Below are 22788 nucleotides of genomic sequence, written 5' to 3'. Positions count from 1 at the left end.
TGATCCACTCACCTCAGTTTCCCAAAACGCTGGGATTACAGGTCTGAACCACAGTGCCTGGCCGACGAAAACATTTTGAACTATGTGGCTCCAGCTGTCTCACTGAAAAGAAACCTGCACTGATACTGGATATTCTCTACCACATTTAACAATAAACATTCTCAAATATATGATTAATTCCAACTATAAAAATCTCTGGCATTACTGTATGTCACCTACTCAATTTTATAGAGAAGTAAACAATTTAAAAACAGGTAACTTTTCAATACTCGCTACTGAATAAAATATACAGCATATATTTTATTCACTATTTTATCATATTCATATCTTGGCACAGAATTCAATACAGCATAATAGTATCACTGAATACTAAATTTAAGACATTTATTTTATTTGGATAGTAAGTGATGACTTCAAAATCCATACTTACAGACAAAAAGGCAAGTTAGGAGACAGTCACTTAAAGACAGTTTACCTCTGCAACTTTGAGGAACTCTGAGATTCTTGTCATCCTAGTTAGGAACTTCTTATAGATGTCAAGACCTTCTTTGCATTGGTTCTTTTTCATATCAAAATATTTTTCTGACAAAATAAATGTAAAAATTCTTTTGTTCACATCAAAATATAACACCCAAAAAAGGAAACAAGAGTAGGTAATAGCTCCAAATAGGTCTCTAAAGAAGCATACACACTCTGCTAGAAAAATATCAGTGTTAAGCTAGCTTAGGTATTTAAAGCAAATTAGAATAGAGCTGCTATTATATTAAAAAATAGAAACATTACTTGACCCTACTCATATTCCTAGTCTGTGCCACAATACTTTTCCTCACAATTACCTAAGTATATATTTGTGTAAACACGTATTACACTTGACCCCGTTTAAAACAGCACTAACATCTATTTCCAACCTTCTTACTAATAGTGTATTATCTAAGATAACAACTTAACTATGCCCAAATGTCACTCAGAAAGTTCATTTAAGTTTAATGTATACATAGGAGTAAAGAGGTTAATTTATACTAATTATAGTATGGAAGACTACGCCTTCTAAAGCTTTATAGAAAAACCTTTATTTTTCACTTGTGAAAAAATAGGCCAAATTTCCCTATCCCTATAGATTAAAGCATCCCTGAATAAGTCCATGTTACTTCAGACTATAAAAAACAGATTTAAATTTTTTTAAAAGTTCATTATGGAGTCGATTATGAGAAAATAATATTTTTCTGGGACAAAAAAAATTTTTTTTCCATCTTTTTTTATTGTGGTAAAATACATATAACATAAAACTTACTTTTTTTTTTTTTTTTTTAAACAGAGTTTCGCTCTTGTTGCCCAGGCTGGAGTACACAGGGAAGATCTAGGCTCACTGCAACCTCTGCCTCCTGGGTTCAAGCAATTCTCCTGCCTCAGCCTAAAACTCACTACTATTTTAACCCAGCTAAATTTTAAAGGCACTTTTATATTTCTAAAAATTAACAAAATGGGTAGAAAAAACATAGATATATCTAAAAAATAAAGTTCAACTTGCTGAACATCCTGGGTATAAAAGTATGTAATCACTTGCAGAAATAATCAGGTATAAAACTCTTTTAATTTAATTAATTGTTACAATGAATGAATATATCATAATAAATTTTTAGACAGCTTTAAGTAACGACTCAGTCAATATTATTTATCCATATGACACAAGATAAGAAATGTTACTAGGCTATAGCAGTATTTACCCAACAAATTAATAATTCCTTCATTGTATGCTGCAAACAGTCTAATGGCATCTTTGAACAGGAGCATGAAGGCAGCATTTATTACCCCATTTGTAAGTTCATTGCTATTAACCTGGGGAAAAATTGGAAAATAAAATTAGCTAATCTTAGGTTTTAAATGACACAAAAAGACTTCCTTCAAATTAAAATACAGTAAATTCCAGCATTAGGCATGTTAGTGAAAAAGACATTTATTTTCTCTAATAAATAGAGGATTATATAGGGAGATTATATAGGATTATATAGGGAGAATCCTAATAATAAATAAAGTAAATGAAAGCAATTTATAATATAAAAAATACATATGGACAATAACATATGAAAAGAAATACAACTTCACTTATCAGGTGAATTAAAATATAATAATCAAATAAAATTACTAAAATATCCTTTCCTGAACATCAGACTATATTACTCAGTGCCCATAAGAATGAAAAAAAAAAGAACACGGTAGCTCATGCCTGTGGTCGCAGCACGTCATAAGGCCAAGGCAGGAGGATTGCTTGAGCCTGGCAGTTTAAAATGAGACCAGCCTGGGCAACATAGCAAGACCTCCTCTCTACAAAAAACTAAAACCAAGAAAAAGTAGCTGAACATGGTGGTGTACCCCTGTAGTCTCAGCTACTCAGGAGGCTGAGGTGGCAGGATTGCTTGAGCCCAGGAGTTGGAGGCTGCAATGAGCTATGATCATGCCACTGCACTCCAGTCTGAGTGACAGAGAAAAACGCTGTCTCAAGAAAACAACAAAAAAAAGATGAAAAAGCAAAAACAGACACCTGGTGAGTAGTGGCTCACCCTTTTGCAATAGAAGCAATATTTATTAAAAATGTAAATGCTTATATTATTTGAACCACCAAATTCTTTTTCTGGGTGTTAACCCTATTGAAATAGGTTTACAAATGGACACACACACACACACACACACACACACACACACACACACAGAGACAAGAGACAGAGAGAGGAGAGAGAATTGAGTGCAGCACCGTTTAAGTTAAAAAAACAGAAAAACTAAACATCTATCAACAGGAGGATCAGATAAATTGTTATATATAACAAAGTACAATATAGACATTGAAAAGAATAAGAAATTTTATACAAATACAATATATTAAGAAAAATATGCATGGTTGGACCATGAGCTTCTATATAAACCAAAATAATGTTGAATAACTGCATCAAAACCCCATGCCTTCTAGAGCAGGGGTCAGCAAACTTTTTTTTGTAAAGGGTCAGATGGTAAATATTTCAGACTGTGGGCCACACAGTCTGTCACAACTTTTCAACTCTGCTGTTGTGACATGAAACAGCCATAGATATTATGTACCAGTGAGGCTGGCTGTGTTCCAATAATACTATTGAGGACACTGAAGCTGGAATTTCATATAATTTCCACCTGTTACAAAATATCATTTAATTATTTTCAACCACTTATAAAACATACAAAAATAGGCAGTGAGCTATAGTTGGATAATCTCTGTTCTAGTCTATGAAATACCTGTAAGATTTATTGAATGTTCACTCAACACTTACTATGTGCCACGTTAATAGGCAATGGGGGTACAACAGAGAACAAAAGAGACCTAGTTCCTGTCCTGAAGAAGCTTAAAAACTAGCAATTAAACAATTTAAAGGAAAAATGTATTTCAGCATGAAACTGTCACAGTTCCATTCACTAACTCGCATTCACAATCTCTAAAACAAAATGTCAGATAAATAATAAACAAAACATTGTAAGATAGATGCCAAAGAAACAGAACAGAGTTGAAAATGCTAACTTCTAACATATTATCAATAAATGACGAAGCTGGCAGCTTGGATGAAGTCATGGTCATTAAAATAAAAATTCCAGGGAACACAATGCCCTTGGGCAATAGCTACAGAACAGGCTATTATAAGTGCTATTTAAATTTTTTCTGAATAACTGTCACGCTTTGAGTCCCATTAAATAGACAAAAACAAAATATTAAGTTGGCTATTCATTTAAAAAATACCCCTGTACATTTTTAAAATCTAAAAGTCATTATTAAAAGAAAATATATTTTCAGATCAACCCTTTCACCACTTTAGCTTGTATATCTTAAAATTCTAAAGCCAGAGAAGCACTAAAGAAATCCAAAAGAGTCATAAAAATCAAAAAGTAATCTGACTTGAGACTATTTTATAGAAAATCCTTAGCCATATAGGATATCAGTGAGAAAAACTAGAGTCTGTGAAAACTTGAGGTTAAAAATTCTCATTAATTATAATGACTTAATTTTTTAAAATCTTAAATTACAAAAGCATAAATCAACTTACATTAAAATCAAGAAGTGCATCCATTTGATTCTGAATAATTGGTACAGTTTTAAGGAGTTTTTCTGTGTTCATTGTTCTCATAACTCCATCAGCCCTGTTACGGAAAAATAAAAGAGAAATAAACAAATGAATCTGCAATTAAATCTACATTTCAAACTCCTCCGGTTCTCTACTAAAACAGAGAACCAAGTTGCTATTAAATGTCACATATTTTTAAGTCATTATGAAAACTAAAGCAGAGATCATACAGAAAAAACAAAAACAGGCAACACAATATGTCAAATGTCAAGGTACTCATTTAGAACTAAAAAAGAACATAAAGTATGAACCATAAAAACAAAAGTTTACATTAAACAGCAAGGTGTATAGCACACTTTTCACATGAGGAAATGATCTGATCCTCACAAACATTGGTGTGTAAAGAGCAGTTTTACCATTTTTTTTTAAATTACAAATAAAATAATCATTTGCCTGAAGTCACTAAACAGTTAAACACTCTATAGGCCAGGAGCTGACAAAGTCTAAGAGCACTGTTTTATTTACGGTATTTTATTCATAACCCAACAGCAATGGCTTTTAATTCAGAAATGATAACTAAAACCACTTTACTACAAAATAAAGAACAATTTTACCAAATCATTCTAATCTGGCTATTACACAAGAGATACTTTCAGTGGACAGTCTTTAATAAAATAGTCTGTTAAATATTTCCAAACAGATATTTCTAAAGATACAGAAATATTAGCGGCACCAAAACAGATTTAAAAACCACTACATGAAAGGTACTAGGGCTAATGTACACAACTAATATTAAGAGCTTATTGTATATCACATTTAGTATTACTCAAGAGATTGCCCTATCATTTTCAAATCCTCGTAAAAATTCTACTGATATTCTTGTTCCATTTTACGGTTGATGAAATTTTAGGTTCAGCGAGGGTATATGACTTGTCTAAGATCACAGAACTAATCAGAGGTAGCGTCATTATGGAAACCCAGGTGTACTAGACTGTGAAATAATGGCATAACTGTTTGGCTGAGTAACAAGGCATTTCCAAAAAATATGTCAGGTTCCCCTAATTTACAAATGATCTATACTTATAAATGGCTGTTCTACCCTATGATAAACCATGAACTATGACCTCAGATGCCAAAAAACAATTAAGCTATAAAAAGCAACAATTGTGCTTTGCAGGACACAACAAAGTTTAATAAACAAATACTGGACTACCTTAAGTAGTCACCTACTGATCAGCTTCGGCCTAATTCTCCCCAATGTGTTAACTTATTGATGCCTGTTTCCTCTCAAGTGCTAAACAGCATTGGCTGGAACCAGCTGCTGGAGCTTGGGATGAGGACACCATCCCTTCTTTCGCAACTCTTCTTACTGAAGTCACTTTTTTACCTCCGGTTACTTCTCCATCACAGAAGATTTGAACATTGGCTCAGTCTTTCTTGTCTTCATTAGCTTCAACATCTATATGGACAACCAATCCAACATCTTGATGTCAAAATCCCTGATTCTAACCTTACTGCCCCCAGAAACCACAGCATCCTAGCCCCACCCCTGAACGAAAAAAACAAAAAGGTAAAATTCAGACACCTTATTCTGTGACAATTACCTGTTAACCTTTCAGCTGCTTTGGTCACATATCCCTGTGGTAAAAACTACTTGACCTCATCAGAAACTTCAATGTTTCAACTCCACCACTACCCACACTGATCCTTTCTCATTTTTACTTTCTTCACCTAGCTTAGAATTCCACAGATCATTGTTATATTCACTCCCTTACAAATACCTTTAACTTTCTTGCACCTCTTTTCTTCCCTGCATGTCAGTCACCTGGCTAATTAACAATCCTGGCTGAGCAAATACCTAACTAATCCATGCCTGAACACATATAGCTGAGTGCTGGTAAAGAAAATGGCACGGCCGGGCGCGGTGGCTCAAGCCTGTAATCCCAGCACTTTGGGAGGCCGAGACGGGCGGATCACGAGGTCAGGAGATTGAGACCATCTGGGCTAACACGGTGAAACCCCGTCTCTACTAAAAAATACAAAAAACTAGCCGGACGAGGTGGCGGGCACCTGTAGTCCCAGCTACTCGGGAGGCTGAGGCAGGAGAATGGCGTGAACCCGGGAGGCGGAGCTTGCAGTGAGCTGAGATCCGGCCACTGCACTCCAGCCCGGGCCACAGAGCGAGACTCCGTCTCAAAGAAAAAAAAAAAAAAAAAAAAAAGGGGGGGGGGGCACAACTGGGCAAACTGGCAAAACTATAAACTCATGATCATCAACCTCAAATGAATACTCAACATTGCCAGCAATCCTCTTAGCCTTCTCTAATAAAATCCTCTCCTAAGCATCTTCAAGTTCTCTTCTTCTCTTTCCTTGTCTCCTTACATGAAACACATCAGCTCTCAGCTCTTAACTCCCAAAATACTTCATTCTAGAACAGAAAATAACAAAAAGCAATTGTCTGGTCTTCTTGCCACCCAAACTATATTTCTATTTAAAAATAGGTGGCTAGGCTGGGCGCGGTGGCTCAAGCCTGTAATCCCAGCACTTTGGGAGGCCGAGACGGGCGGATCACGAGGTCAGCAGCTCGAGACCATCCTGGCTAACACGGTAAAACCCCGTCTCTACTAAAAATACAAAACACTAGCCGGGCAAGGTGGCGGGCGCCTGTAGTCCCAGCTACTCCGGAGGCTGAGGCAGGAGAATGGCGTAAACCCGGGAGGCGGAGCTTGCAGTGAGCTGAGATCTGGCCACTGCACTCCGGCTAAGGCTGGGCGCATTGGCTCATGCTTGTAATCCCAGCACTTTGGGAGGCTGAGGCAGGCAGATCACGAGGTCAGGATTTTGAGACCAGCCCGGCCAATATGGTGAAACCCCATCTCTACTAAAAAATACAAAAAGTGGCCGGGCACGGTGGCATGTGCCTGTAGTCCCAGATACTCGGGAGGCTGAGGTGGGAGAATTGCTTGAATCGGGAAGGTGGAGGATGCACTGAACAGAGATCATGCCACTGCACTCCAGCCTGGGTGACAGAGCAAAACTGTCTCAAAAAAAAACAAGTTGGCTTTTACCTCATGTTTTTCCTACCATGGTAGACTCCAAATGAATCCAAGATTAAAATATAAAACACTGAATCCATAAATATATCTGATGAAAACATAATAATTAATCATTTTAGCTCACTGAGCTTGCTTGAAAGATAAAAAACATAAAAATGAAGGTAACGATTTTGATCACCTAAGACTGTAAAGTTTTTAACAATGTTAAAAAAACAGGGAAAAAATACTCATAACCTTTAACATTTTCCTAATACACAAAAAGTTCATTTGTTGAGTGTTTGTTATGTGTTAACCATTACATACAATATCCCATTTAATTCTCACAACAATCCTAACAGGAAAGTACTAATTAACATCATAATTTTACAGATGAAATAACTCAGAGCTTAAATAAGGCCTTCCCAGTTTTGCCACAGCATACTAGCACGGTAGAAAGGGTTATAAGTGTGCCAAGATGTTGATCCTTTTTAACCCTTTAGCCTCAAGTAGTCTCTTGTATAAATAGTTATCAGTTTGTGTGCCACCATGTGAAAGAAGTTTAGCAAGCTGATAGATATGTAACAAAATATCCTTGTTCTTAGAAAATATTCACCAAAGTATTAAAAGATATAAACTATAAAAGGCAACAGGTATGTAACCCACTCTCAAATGGTTCAGAAAAAAAATGTGTGTGCGTGCCTGTGTGAATATACACAGAAAGAGAAATGCAGATTTGGCAAAATGTTAAAAACTGGTGGTTCTGAGTAAAGTATACAGAAGTTCTCTAATATTCTTCCTACATTTCTGGAAGTGAAATTATTTCAAAGTAACATTATTTTTTAAAAGTCAGTAAACCAGCTGAAGTATCTCATTGAAGTCCCTCATCTAATTGGTATGAAGCTAGAATTCAAACCTAGATTCATCTGACTAAAAAAGCTTGTGAGTTCTTACCACTATTCAACACAATGGAAAAGAATGAAAAACCCAATAGAGACGATGTCAATGGACATCAAAAGACAATTAATAAAACAAGTATGGCATTCAAAAGGAAGGGGGAGTGTGCTCAATATCACCATTTATTCAATCAGCTAATATAAAATGAACACATGAGATGCATTTTTCATGATGGAAGAATACAGAATAACTAAGCCAATAATTTGGTATAACTTTTATAAAGCATAATTTGGTGTTTTCTATTAAAATGTTAAATGTATATATATTTATCAATGACCCACCAATTTAAATAATTTATTCTACAGAAAAACTCTCTTAATGCAACCATAAATAAAAGGATGGTCAATCCATTGCTTTTGTAAGATTTAAAAAAATGGGAATAAATCAGATGTACACTTGCAACATAATTCTACAGCCATTCATAAGAATGAGATGGACTGAGGCCGGACGAGGTGGCTCATGCCTGTAATCTCAGCACTTTGGGAGGCCGAGACAGGCAGATCACTTGTGGTCAGTTCAAGACCAGCATGGCCAACATGTCAAAACCCCATCTCTACTAAAAATACAAAAATTAGCTGGGCATGGTGGCGGGCACCTGTAGTCCCAGCTACTTGGGAGGCTGACACAGGAGAATCGCTTGAACCCGGGAGGTGAAGGTTGCAGTGAGCAAGAGCACACCACTGCATCCCAGCCTGGGTGACAGAGCCAGACTCTATCTTAAAAAAAAAGAATGAGATGGATCTATGTGTACAGACGTTGAAAATGTCCAAAATACACAGGAGGAAAGAAAAGCAGCCTTCAAAGAATCTGATCCAATTTTTATGTAATTTCCTATGTGCCTTTATATACATATTTTTATTTACACCCACAGAAAAGATTAGACACACTACAATGTTAACATTTTCTATGAATTAGGATGGTACTCTTAATTTTTTTTAAGTTTATTACTTTTGTAAATATAAAAAATTATCTTAATAAATCAAACTTCACTAGTTATAATGAGAGTCCTCTCCAAAAGGTGTAGCCTACTGAGGTTTTTGCCATGATATAATACATTTCAACTGCTGTCATGTCCTCAATTTATACCTGATAGTCTTAATTTTTTTCTTTTGTATTTACACAGTCTGATATGTGTATGTGTGTGTGTATAATGCCACTTTTGCGCTTCTTCTTGGTCCCCACTCAATTATGGCTCCTCCTTGATTCAACTAAGTCAATACTAATTTTACTATACTTGATCAAGGGCTATTTTCATCCAATTAAAAAAGACTGCTCTATTAAATAAAAAAATTCATCAACTATTCTCAAGACTGGCCCTTCACATTAGAAAAAAAGTTACCATTTTAGGCCGGGCGCGGTGGCTCAAGCCTGTAATCCCAGCACTTTGGGAGGCCGAGACGGGCGGATCACGAGGTCAGCAGATCGAGACTATCCTGGCTATCACAGTGAAACCCCGTCTCTACTAAAAAATACAAAAAACTAGCCGGACGAGGTGGCGGGCACCTGTAGTCCCAGCTACTCGGGAGGCTGAGGCAGGAGAATGGCGTGAACCCGGGAGGCGGAGTTTGCAGTAAGCCGAGATCCAGCCACTGCACTCCAGCCTGGGCGACAGAGCGAGGCTCCGTCTCAAAAAAAAAAAAAAAAAAAAAAAAAAGCTACCATTTTAAAAATCTATTATTCTGAAATCAGTAAATACACTGAAGATCAACTTTACTGAAGTCACTTTACAGTGAAATATTATTGGACAGAATACAGAGGTTAAAAATCAGACTTCTAAAAAAGTTCTCCAACATAATCTTCTACAAAGTGCTTAAATATATGTAATAAAATCTGTAGAATTTACTCTAGGTATATTCCAAAATAATTGCCTCCTGATGAATTTGGAATGGCAACATAGAACATTTAAATTCAGCTTTAAATTTTCTTGCATAACTAAGAGGTTAACTCTATATTTTAGCTAAATTTTTCACTTCAGTCCATTAATTTAAAATTTCAATAGAACAATCTAAAGGAATACATCAATTGCTTAGACCTTAGGGATCACTGAGCAGCAGAGTGGCTCAGGAAGGCATTCACCAGGCTATTTCTGTACATGACAGATTCCCTTCAAAACAGGACTTCATAGCTACAAGGGTCATCACTGCTGCTAAGAATGTCTTCAGTGGCTTTCTCCTCAGCCCTCATCCTATATCCTAGGAAAAAATCTGCGTATCAGGTGTTATCAGTTATAGAAGCACTGACTACATCATTCATGTGACTGGATCATGTGCTAAGATGATTGTTAATTAGGGTGCAGCAAAAATTAAATACATCTTCTGCATTTGAGATTAAAAGAAAGCTTAAATACAAAGCAGCACTGAAAGAAATGAGAAGAGATCCAAATAAACAGAAAGACTTCTCTTGTTCATGGACTAGAAATTTAATCATTAAGAAGATAATACTCCCCAAGCTGATCAACAGATTCAATGCAATCCCCCACAAAAATCCCAGCTATCTTTTCTGCAAAAATCAACAAGCTGATCCTGAAATTCACATGGGAATGCAAGGGGCCCAAAACAGCCAAAACAATGTTGGGGAAAAAAAAGAACAGAGTTGGAAGACTCACACGTTCTCATTTTCAAACACACTGCAAAGCAACAGTAATCAAGACAGTGTGGTACTGGCATGAAGATACACATAAGATCAACAGAACAGTGCTGCAAGTCCAGAAATAAACCTTTACATTTATGGTCATCTTCAACAAGGTGATAAGACTACCCAATGGGGAAAGAAGAGTAATTTCACAAAATGGTGCTGGGATAACTATATATCCACATACAAAAGAATAAATTTGGACTCATCTCCTACACCATATACAAAAGTTAATTTCAAAGAGATAAAAACCCTAACTATAAGGTCAAAAAATACAAGATTCTTAGAATAAAAAGGAGTACATCTTTGTGACCTTGGATTAAACAATGATTTCTTAGATACGATGACAAAAGTAGAAGCAACCAAAGGAAAAAAATGGATACACTTAATTAATCAGTTAAAAATGTTTGTTCTTCAAAAAACACCAACAAGAAACTGAAAAGACAAGCCACGGGAGAAAAATATTTGCAAATTATTTATGTGATAAGAAACTGGTGTCCAGAATATATTTTTTAAAATTCTTGCAACAATAAAAAGGCAAGTAACCCAATTTAAAAATGGGCAAAAGGCCAGGTCAGTAGCTCTTGCCTATAATCCCAACACTGTGGGAGGCCGAAATGGGAAGACTGCTTGAGCCCAGGAGTTCAAGACCAGCCTAGGCAACATAGTAAGACCTCGTTTGTATGAAAATTTTTTAAAAAATTAACTGAGCTTAGTGTTGTATGCCTGTGTTCCCAGCTACTCAGCAAGCTGCAGGGAAAAAATGCTTAAGCACAGGAGGTCGGCACGCAGTGAGCTGGGATTGTACCACTGTCTCAAAAAGTGAAAATAAAAAATAAAAACAGGGAAAAGGGTTTGAAGAGGCATTTTTTCAAAAGACAATATACAAATGGTCAACAGTACAAAAAAAAAAAATGCTCAATATCATTAGCCATCAGGGAAATGACAACTAAAAATCACAAGACACTATTTCACACCCACTAGGATGGCTACAATTAAAAAAAAAAAAAACAAAAACAGAAAATAAGTATGGCAAGAAAGGGAGAAACTGAAAATGCCATACATTACTGATGGGAATGTAAAATGATTCAACTGCTTTGAAAAATAATTTGGCAGTTCCTCAAAATGGCAAACATAAGAGTTACCATATGACACAGCAATTCCAGTTCTAGGTATATACTGAAGAGAATTAAAAAGATAATCCACATAAGATCTAATGTTCACAGCACCATTATTCCTAATAGTCAAAAGTAGAAACTATTCAAGTGGCCATCAGCTGATGAACAGATAAAATGCAGTATATGTCCATAAAGTAAACTATGATCTGGTTAGAAAAAGGAATAAAACACTGATATTTGATATAACATGGATGCTATAACTTGGATATATTATGCTACACAAAGGCCACATATTGTATAATTTCATTTATATGAAATGTGCAGAATAAGCAAGCCCAGAGACACAGAAAGTAGGATCATGGTTGCCAGGATCTAGGGGAAGAGGGAATAGGAAACAAATGCTAATAGGCACAGAGTTTCTTTTTAGAGGTGATAAAAATGTTCTGAAATTAGTGGTGATGTTGGACAACTTTGTAAATACACTAAAAACCAATGAATTACACACTTTAAAAGGATAACTTTTGTTATGTGAATTATATCTCAATAAAGGTGCTACAAAAATAACTTAAAAACAAATCCTACCACAAAAAGTACTTGATATACCTCATCAAAGAAAAATGAGGTTCATCTTTTAAAACTGGCTTAAATTTTGTAATTCATAATCTAGTACTCCTATGTTTTACATTTTTAAAAATTCAAATCAATTAGATGCCAAAAAAAGCTTAACTCACCCTCTCTTCACTTTTGTGAAATCAAATGCAACTTGTCTGTATGAAACTGCTTTTTCATTTAAATATCTACTATACCGCCTAATAAATGTAGACATGTCATATCCTGTAAAAAAAAAAAAAAAAAAAAAAAAGAAAGAAAAAGAAAAAAAAGAAACAAGTTTTTATAAATGACTAAAAATCCCAATATTCCTCGAAAAACAACTCATTGTATTCAATGGCTATAATGTCTTGGTATCCCAATTCAATTTAGTGATGTAAATTAAGTAACTTATTAATAACATTACCATTAAATTCTCTTAAGGTTTCATATTTAAATCAGATAAGTCCTATGTAGCTTTTAAAAAAACTCTTCCTTAGACCTTCACCAAAATAAGAAGTTTTTTTCTTTCTTTCAATATTCCTATTCTTTATTCATCAGGAATTAGAAAAACATGTCCTTTTATACAACTTGATAATCTCACAACTCAAATTTAACATCCTATGGAACCACAATCCCATTCCTCAAAACATCAAGCAACTTCATATAATTTTTATATTCCTAAAATCTTTAGCTGTATTTAGAACCATAACTTATATGTGCCAACCTTATAAAAAGTGTAAAAAATTACTGTCTAATATAACAAATGGCAATATGCAAGTTTAGGGTGTAACAAAAACAATTTATATGTTTTCAATGAAATTTCTAAATGAATACATAAATCATTTTAAGACTGTTTCATCATGTCCTTGATTTGAAAACTTCAGCAACATAAAATCTAATCAGTATTATTTTTAAAAAACACCAAAAACTCTGTGTTTAATTATTGCCTGGCTCAAGGAAGTCTATAAATTTTTGCTCCTCATTGCAAACTGAACCCATTTTAACTCATATTCACCTAACAAATTAAATTACTTGATCTTTGCTACTTTTAAAAGACAATACCAAAACCACCCAAAATGTAAACTAACTGGATTTCAACATCACCAGTTCATTTATTTAGCAAAATATTTATTGAGTGCCTACTAAGTACCAGTGGAGAAAAATCAGTGAACAAAATAGAAAAAAAAATACTGCTCTCATATGACTTCATACCTACTACTGTACAGGTCAGGTGTTACATGCTCACATTCCTCAGCTCTTCAATTCATATGGTTCTATCTACTATATCCCATCCTAAGAGGGTAAAGAACCTCTCATCCTTCAAGGCTCAACCTCTCCTCTACATAAAAAGAGTGAAATTATTAAAACCTTATCACTAGAATTGCTTAATTTCCATCTTAAGAAAATGAGAAATCAGTTGCTAATACAACACAAAAAACCTACTTGGATATATGCATAAACTGTGCCTAGAGCAGTGCTCTGCATCTTGCTTTTCATACACTTTTAAAGTTAAAATGAACTGACTGAGGGAGGAAGTGAAAATTAAAGGATGAGCAGGCAGTTTCTTCCATGCCCCTGAAAATACAGACACTCCATTTTTATCTATAATATATATCTGGCTTCTGTTTAAGATTTCAAAAACAGGCCAGGTGTGGTGGCTCATGCCTGTAATCCCAGCACTTTGGGAGGCTTACGAGGATCGCTTTAGACCAAGAGTTCAAGACCAACCTGGTCAACAGAGCAAGAGCCCATCTCTACAAAATATTTAAGAATAAAAAAATTTGCCAGGCCTGGTGGTGCACATCTGTAATCCCAGCTGCTCGGGAGGCTGAAGGGAGGACTGCTTGAGCCAGGAGTTCGAGGCTGCAGTGAGCTATGATCACACCACTGCACCCAGCCTAGGTGACAGAGCAAGCCCCGGCCTCTTTTACTCCAGCCTCAGCAACAGTACCAGATCCTGTCTCAAAGAAAAAGAAAATATTTTTTCAAGGGGGGGGTCTACTGTTTTAATTTTTTTTCCTTAAGTTAGAGCACTATAACTCTTATTAAAATATAATGCATTTTGTAACACTGGGTCCTATGTATAGATTACTGGTCTTCTAGAATGTTTGGAAGATAGGGTATTAAATTCATTTTAAGCAAGTATATACTTGCACCTACCAAAGGGAAACAAGTATTGGACTGAACACCTCCAAACTCAAATACAGCCAGACACGCACACACACACACACACACACACACACACAAAACAATTCCACTGATCTTTTTTTTTTTTTTAACACCTCCAGAAGAACCACAGTTCAGGCCCTCATTAACTCTACACTAGATAACAAGAAAAACAACTGCAACAGTCTCAGCATCTTCAAGATTTGGTTTACTCTGATCTAACTTGACTAAGCTATGATGCTTTCCTTGTAACACGTAATTCTCCCTCCCCTCCTCTCTACTGCATTATGAAATTCCAACTATATAAAATATTTTTGTGCTTGATTATGGCTCTGAACAGCTTCTTGAGGGCTATCTGCCACTACATGTTCTCAAATACACCATTCATATATATTCTCTTCACATTCATTTGCTCTATAAATCTTAAATATTCATGTCCATGTGAATGACTTTCATATCCATATACATCTGTGTATCTGTGCTTACTTTCACATCCATGTATTGTACCTGTGTACCCGTGCTTAAGCCAACTCATCTTTTCATCCTTCCCTTGAAGCCAAGCATAAACCTCACCTTCTCTAAAGACACTTCCCTGATTGAGCTTCACTACTGAATATTCCCAACTCATCCGGCATATCCTTTATGAGGTTCTCCCTAAAGCTGACATTCTATAATGCTAACAGCCTAGTTACAGAACTAAGTAAAAACAGATGACATTATGACAATATGCATGGACAGCTATAACCACATTATGTCCATTTCAAGTTACTAAATAAAAAATAACAGGCCAGGTGCGGTGGCTCACGCCTGTAAATCCAGCACTTTGGGAGGCCGAGGTAAGCAGATCATGAGGTCAAGAGATGGAGACCATCCTGGCCAACATAGCGAAACCCCGTCTCTACTAAAAATACACAAATTAGCTGGGCATGGTGACACGCTCGGGTAGTCCCAGCTACTCGGGAGGCTGAGGCAGGAGAATTGCTTCAACCCGGGAGGCGGAGGTTGCAGTGAGCCAAGATCATGCCACTTCACTCCAGCCTGGTGACAGAATGAGACTTTGTCTCAAAAAAAAAAAAAAAAAAAAAAAACAGCTTATGAATGAATATGAAAAAAAGAATATAAACAAATAATTCATCTTAATAAATTATATTCACTTTAGCTACTAAAACATGTAATATTCCAACTACATTTCTTGGAATGAAACATAAAATAATACAATAACAATGAAAGCAAATATTTACACAGCATTTCTTTGTTTGTTTGTTTTTTTGAGACAGAGTCTAGCTTTGTCAACCAGGCTGAAGCGCAGTGGCATGATCCTGGCTTACTGCAACCTTCGCCTCCCGGGTTCAAGTGATTCTCCTGCCTCAGCCTCCTGAGTAGCTGGGATTACAGGCGTGCACCACCAATCCCGGCTAATTTTTGTATTTTCAGTAGAGGTGGGGTTTCACCATGTTGGCTAGGCTGGTCTCGAACACTTGACCTCAAGTGACCCACCTGCCTCAGCCTCCCAAAGTGCCGGGATTACAGGCATGAGCCACTGTACCTGGCCTTACACAGCATGTCTTGTGTGCCAGGCACTGTTCTAAGCACTTTGTAGTAATTAACTAGGTTAAGTCTCATGACAATCTTATTGGGTAGGTACTAACACTATTACTTGATTCTACTGATGCAGAGGTGAAGTAACCTGCCCAAGTTCACATAGCTGCTAGGTGGCAAAGATGAGATTCAAACCCAGACAGTCCAGCTCCAGAATTCATGCTCTCAAATAACTACTCTGTACTACCTCTCAGAGAGCTCTGAGTATCTGGTAGGCAAATAAATATTAATTCAAATTAAAAGACAGTTTTTTCTTTCCTACAACCTTCACTAAAATATAAGGTTTAAAGTAGCACATGTTCTAAAAGACAGAGTTCTACTCCAGAGTAATCATCATGTGGGTGTCATTCTTTTGATTTTCTATAATGAAAAAGTTATCTTTACCTTGCAATCCACTTTTATCCAAAAAATTGCTTAAGTTAAACAACGTGTTTCTTGAAGCCAAATACTGAATAAAACGCTGGAAAAAAAAAATAATTACATCATATTAAGGTACTGCCATCTCACAAACTCTAATTCGAAAATTAGGAGGAAAAGTTATGGTTAACGCATTCCATTAAGCTTATCTAGTTTAAATTTCTCATCCTCACTACTCCTCCCATTAACTAGTTACCAAACCTAAAAACATAATACATATTTTTCACTAGCATGCAAGAATTTATTACAGCCAAATTCCCACAGATATATTATAGTATTAAGCCAAAATAATAAAAGCAAATAGGCAGTGGAACCAGTAGTTTGGGTTTTATTACAGCATACTAAAACTATGGCTAATCATTTCTAGGTGGCATCTGTATTTTAAACAGCCATCTGGTATGTCAAAGTTTGGCTTTAAAAAAAAAAAACAAAATACTTCTAAACACACAACAAAGTAATAGAGATCCCCTTACCCACTGTCCAGATTAAACAAATTCACATGCTCACTTCAGATCTTATATAAAATCAAAACATTATAGCCTCCATTGAAGACCCACACCTTCAATCTCCCTTCCCTCCCTCTTCGGAGGTGAGTACTTTCCTGAAACAAGTACACATTACTTTCACACAGGTTTTCACCATTTTATTAGATATACAAGTATCTATAAACTATCCAATTGCTTTCTATTTTAAATTTACACAAGTATCATAGTGTACTTACTCTGCAATGTGCTTTAACTCAAACTTTCCCTAAGAATTACCCCACTTAACATTTCATTTTAAATGATGTTCTAATATTCCAATGAATACATCATTATAAATCCATTTATTTAGCATGGATATACTTTCTAATTTTCACTATTATTAACAAAGTTGTATTGACATCTTTGTTCTTGGTCTCCATGCGTAAGTATATTCGTTTATCAGGATATATACTTAGGGATGAATTATTAGGCCAGCACATATGTAAAAGTTCATCTTCTCAATATTGCCAAAATGCTCTCTGAAGTGCTTACCATAGTAAATAACATTAGTCTCCTTCACATACAGCCTCTAAACAGCTAAAGAAATGCCTTTCAATTTCACTTCTTAGGATTCTTTTACTTTCTTCTTCATTTTTTTAATGCATGCAGAGGCTAATAATCAACTAGGATGTACACCATCACCTCCGAAATCAGTCCTTTTTTTTTTTTTTTTTTTTTTGAGACAGGGTCTTGCTCTGTCGTCCAAGCTGGGGTACAGTGGTGTGATCACAGCTTTCCACCCTCCTGATCTCAAGCAATCCTACCATCTCAGCATGAAGCACCACCCACCATTCACTCTTCACCCTCGCCCCCAAGTAGCTGGGACTACAGGCATGCACCACCACGTCCAGATCACATTTCGTTTTTAATTTTCTGTAGAGACAACATCTTACTACACTGCCTAGGCTGGTCTGGAACTCTTGGACTCAAGTAATCCTCCCGCCTTGGCCCCCCAAAGTGTCAGGATTACAGGTGTGAGCCACTGTGCCCGGCCCCCAAATCAGTCTTGTTCAACTGAGATCACCCCAAACTAACAAACCAGGATTTTGAAAACCAATTTGTAAACTGAAGACTCGTATTTCACAATTATCCTAAAATAGTGTTTCAAAAAGTTAAAAAATATCGTAAGACAATATTAGACTATGATTTTAATAGATTTTGATAAGACTCTTCTTTACCTCTGCATTCTAAATTAATGTAAATAATTTAGTCTACCAAGCCATTTCATTCATGATTTTAGAGATAATAAATCTAAATTTTCCTTTTCATTTTATTCGTCCTTTCTACCTTCATCATATTTAGCTGCTAAGACATATATGGCTTTAATCAAGTTGTGGTTTTGGTTTCAACAGCATCCTAATGCTATTCAAAATGGTATTAAATTGAGCACCATGCCAACAATCTGGCAAGTAATAAGGCTTCATAGGTTCCCATTTTGGGTCATAAGCAGTAACCTGAAATGGATTATCCTAAAACTTAATTTAAAGAATGGCAATGTGGAAGATGGGTGATTAGGTACATAAGCATTTGTTACACCATTCACTCTACTATTCTGTATATCAGAAACTTTTGATAACAAAATATTTAAAGAACATATTTCAGATTACCCAAAATGGTATTAAATACTTTATAATAAATCCATGTTTGGTTCCATACGTCTCTTTTCTAATTTCACCTACAAATTTTTAACTCTACATTTTCATGTATTAATCACCTATAACTTGTCATACTACAATAAGAGCCTTGGTCAATTCTATTTATCACGAAGATACTATCATATTATTGAGGAAGCTCCAGAAGTGACTTACCCAAGTCACCCAGTTGGTAACAATGGTATAGAAGTACCTACTTGCCTGGTGTCAAGGGTCTATAACACAATGCTCACCCAGCCTAGGGATTTTTTTCTCCGTGGCCAGGTTTCTCAACCTGAGCACTCTTGACACTGAATCAGATAATTCTTTGTTGTTGGGGACTGTTCTGCGCAATTTTTTTTTCTTTTTTTTTTTTTTGAGACGGAGTCTCTCGCTCTGTTGCCCAGGCTGGAATGCAATGGCGCAATCTCGCTCACTGTAACCTCCGCTTCCCGGGTTTAAGTGATTCTCCTGCCTCAGCCTCCTGAGTAGCTGGGATTACAGGTGCACGACACCACGCCTGGCTAATTTATGTATTTTTTAGTAGAGACAGGGTTTCACCATGTTGGTCACACTGGTCTCAAACTCCGGACCTCAGGTGATCTGCCCATCTTGGCCATCCAAAGTGCTGGGATTACAGGCATGAGCCACCGCACCCAGTCTATTCTGTGCATTATTATATGATGTTTTGAAGCAGTCCCGGCCTTTACCTACTAGATACCAGTAGCAACCCCCTTCAGTTGCGGCAAATGTCCCCAAAGGGAAAAAAAAAATCATCCCCTTCCCCACTCAGTTTTGAGAACCACCACTCCATGGTATTCCAGTCAGCACAGCATAGTGAAATCCTATGTACAGCCTCTAACAAATTAATGGCATCTGCCAATGGGAACACCTGAAGGTTGTACAAACTAGCATAAAAAATGAACAGAGCATGGAATTTGCTTTAACTACCTAGAGGAAGCTAAACATGAGTTTATCAAAAAAACACTAAAATGCTATCTTTCTCCCCTTGTCAATCAATTCTACGAAATGACTGTCAACTTTCTGTTTTGTCTTTACTAACATTTTGCCTCTAGTACTATCAATTACCTTATTTACAGCCTCTAAAAGCCATTATTGATACCTTATCTGGCAGTGTAGGTGGTTATATTTGTGGCTTTTCCTTTTTAAAAAATAAACTATATCAAATAAATAAAGACGGATAAGAAAAGTACATACACGTTTGGAATTCTTCAGAAAAATGATAACTAAACATATTCCTGCCAGAAGTAAAAACTATTATCCTAGTTAAGATGTTTCAAGTTACATTTAAGCTAATATAGCCAAACATTTCTATTAGCTCTATAAACTGGTTATAATGTATTAGAAAGCAACTAACATAAGTCCTAAAAATGGTCATGTCTGTTGACTTTGTAATCACATTTCAGGTAACACTTAGGGGAAATAATTTTTAAAAATTAAAAACTACAAATAAAACCACTCAATGTGGTGGTATAACAATGAATCAGAAAACTAAATTTCTAGCAAGGAAAATAGTTTAAAAATTGTGAACTATATGATCAATTACACAGTTATTAAAGATGATAAAAAAATACAACATGGTGATGTTGACAGTGTGATATTATATAAAAAGCTAAATATGTTTTATCTACATTATGATTATAGCCATTTAAAAAACACAAATACTTTTGGACAAGAACCAGAGGGAAGACCAAAATGTGCCAATAGTAAGATGTGTCGGAATAATAAAGTTGTGGGTAAATTCCTGCTTTAATTTTGAACTTTAATAATGCTATATTGGTAGTTGTCAGAAAATAATTTCAATACTGAAAAGCCCAAAATAACACATGACGTGATGGATGTCAGTAAGTCATTACGCTCAGAAAACTAGTACCAATGAGTAAAGTTCTTCTCATCTCTAGAGGGTTATCCTCCTGGACTGCATTTTTCTAAGGCACATACCAATGAAGATTTATCTAGTTCTACTCAGATGATCTTGAAAAGCTCCTGTTAATACAATTTTACAAATAAGTTTATTGAGCTGAGAAAATGAACCAAAACTGCTAGGCTATCATGGAAAGTAAGATGATTCTCTCAAAACAGAGAATTGCAAAAGTTTATATATCTTATTTGTTAGCCTTTTAGGCAACAAAGGCTTCAGACACACCTCTCTGCTGAAGAAGGCACTCTTCAATCAGTCCCTCTCAGCAAATGCCATCTTAGTCCTAAATATCACAGCTTTGAAGTAGGCAAAGTGCTTCCACAAACAACTACATGAGGTCAGATAAGAATCTAAAGCTGGGTGTGATGGCTTACGCCTGTAATCCCAGCACTTTGGGAGGCGAAGGTGGGAGGATCACTTGAGACCAGAACTTCAAGACCAGCCTAAGCCAAGATGGAAAGACCCCCATCTCTACAAAAAAAATTTAAAAATAAGCCTGGTATAGTGGCACACACTTGTAATCCCAGCTATGTGTGAGGCTCAGGAGGGAAGGTCCCTTGAGCCCAGGAATTTGAGGTAGCAGTGAGCTATGATGGTACCACTGCACTTCAGCCTGGGCAACAAAGCAAGACCCCGTATCAAAAAAAAAAAAAAAAAAATCTAACTGGGCTATAATAAAAGAACAAATGGATATAGACAAACACATAGTCTATAAACAGGACCAGCAAAAACCTGGGATGCTTATGGAATCCATTTCTAGGCATTAATCTTTGCTTCTTGATCCATTATTGATGTCCTCCGTGCTCTGACCCACTTTTTGCTTTCTGGCTTATAGGCTATCTTTCCTCAAATTGCAGGGTCTATAACTATATTTCTGGCTAGGTACCTTGCCCTTTGTACCTGGAAGCTGTTTCTGAAGTTTCAGTGAGAGAAGCTAGCTAACAATAAGTCAACACATCAGTATACTTGTTCATTAAAAATTCTGCTTACCTCATTTCCATACACCATCAAATGATGAGTTGTAATGAGAGATTTGAAGACCACCACCCAACTACTGTTAGTAGTTCTTTCAAATAAACTGTCTGCCAACTGTGGGATGTTCACATTCATCTCATTTGTGCACTGAATTAAGTCTGCAATAAAAAATTTTTAAATGATTAATTTCCTCTCTGGTTTTAATTTATTGGTAATACGAGATTTGCATACAAACAGGCAAAAGATTTAACACAAAGTGGAGCAGCAATAGATAGTTTGGAGATGTTGTTAAAAATCTCTCAATTAAGAGCAACTGAGACTACCATCATCTACCTAGGAAGCAGGGTACCAACTAGAATCACATAAATGATTGACAATACCAAAAAATAAATCAAACTCCCTCAGGGTATAATTAACTCTCAAGTACTTTGGTCATCTCAAAATGAATTGTGGCAAGGTTTTGAGGAAGCTTCCGTTTCCTTACTACTTAAAAACTCTCCGTTAAATTACTGGTATTATTCATCTCTTTAAAATTTAACATTTTTCTTTAAATAAAGCTTATTTAAAGAAATCATCCATACAGAAGAATGAACAACATGAAGATCAAACTACCTTTATGAACATCCACCCTAGAATGCTGTCTTTGCAACAGGAAGATAACAGGGCAGAGATTTGGTCTGTAATTGAGTTGGATCTCAGTTTGTTCATACAAAATATTTATCCTCCTTCTCTCCCCTCAGTTCTACTGAATTAGCTCAGATCGGTTGATAACTAGGTAATACTGAGAACAAAACTGGAAAAAAAGATTCTTAATAAAACTTAAGAAGAGTAACCTACAATCTGTTTAAGAGATACTACTGGTAAACTCAATGAAGAAAATGTAAAATAGGACGGGTGCGGTCGCTGACCCCTGTAATCCCAGTACTTTGGGAAGCTGGGGGGGGGGGGTATCACCTGAGGTCAGGAGTTCGAGACCAGCCTGGCCAACATGCTGAAACCCCATCTTTACTAATAATATCAAAAAAATTAGCTGGGCTTGGTGGCGGGCATGGGTAATCCCAGCTACTCAGGAGGCTGAGGTAGGAGAATTGCTTGAACCTGGGAGGCGGAGGTTGCACTGAGCGAA

General features: G+C 36.2%; 1 protein-coding gene across 16 annotated transcripts in view; it reads right to left on the bottom strand.

Moving 5' to 3' along the window:
- Positions 1–22788, bottom strand: part of PICALM (phosphatidylinositol binding clathrin assembly protein) — a 113967-nt gene that overhangs the window by 53376 nt on the left and 37803 nt on the right. For 15 of the 16 annotated variants that reach the window (XM_010356013.2, XM_010356019.2, XM_010356007.2 and 12 more), the window contains exons 2-7: positions 21678–21820; positions 16558–16633; positions 12549–12651; positions 4062–4155; positions 1725–1836; positions 476–582 (exon numbers count right to left, since the gene is read on the bottom strand). In XM_010356013.2, the coding sequence (XP_010354315.1) occupies positions 476–582; positions 1725–1836; positions 4062–4155; positions 12549–12651; positions 16558–16633; positions 21678–21820 (635 nt within the window). The remainder of the gene's footprint in view (positions 1–475; positions 583–1724; positions 1837–4061; positions 4156–12548; positions 12652–16557; positions 16634–21677; positions 21821–22788) is intronic. The other variant, XM_030918367.1, reaches the window with a different exon arrangement.

This window comes from Rhinopithecus roxellana, chromosome 15, assembly GCF_007565055.1.
Source record: "Rhinopithecus roxellana isolate Shanxi Qingling chromosome 15, ASM756505v1, whole genome shotgun sequence".
NCBI lineage: Eukaryota > Metazoa > Chordata > Mammalia > Primates > Cercopithecidae > Rhinopithecus > Rhinopithecus roxellana.
The sequence above is the reverse complement of the archived record's forward strand: the minus strand, read 5'-3'. Positions and strand labels throughout refer to the sequence as shown.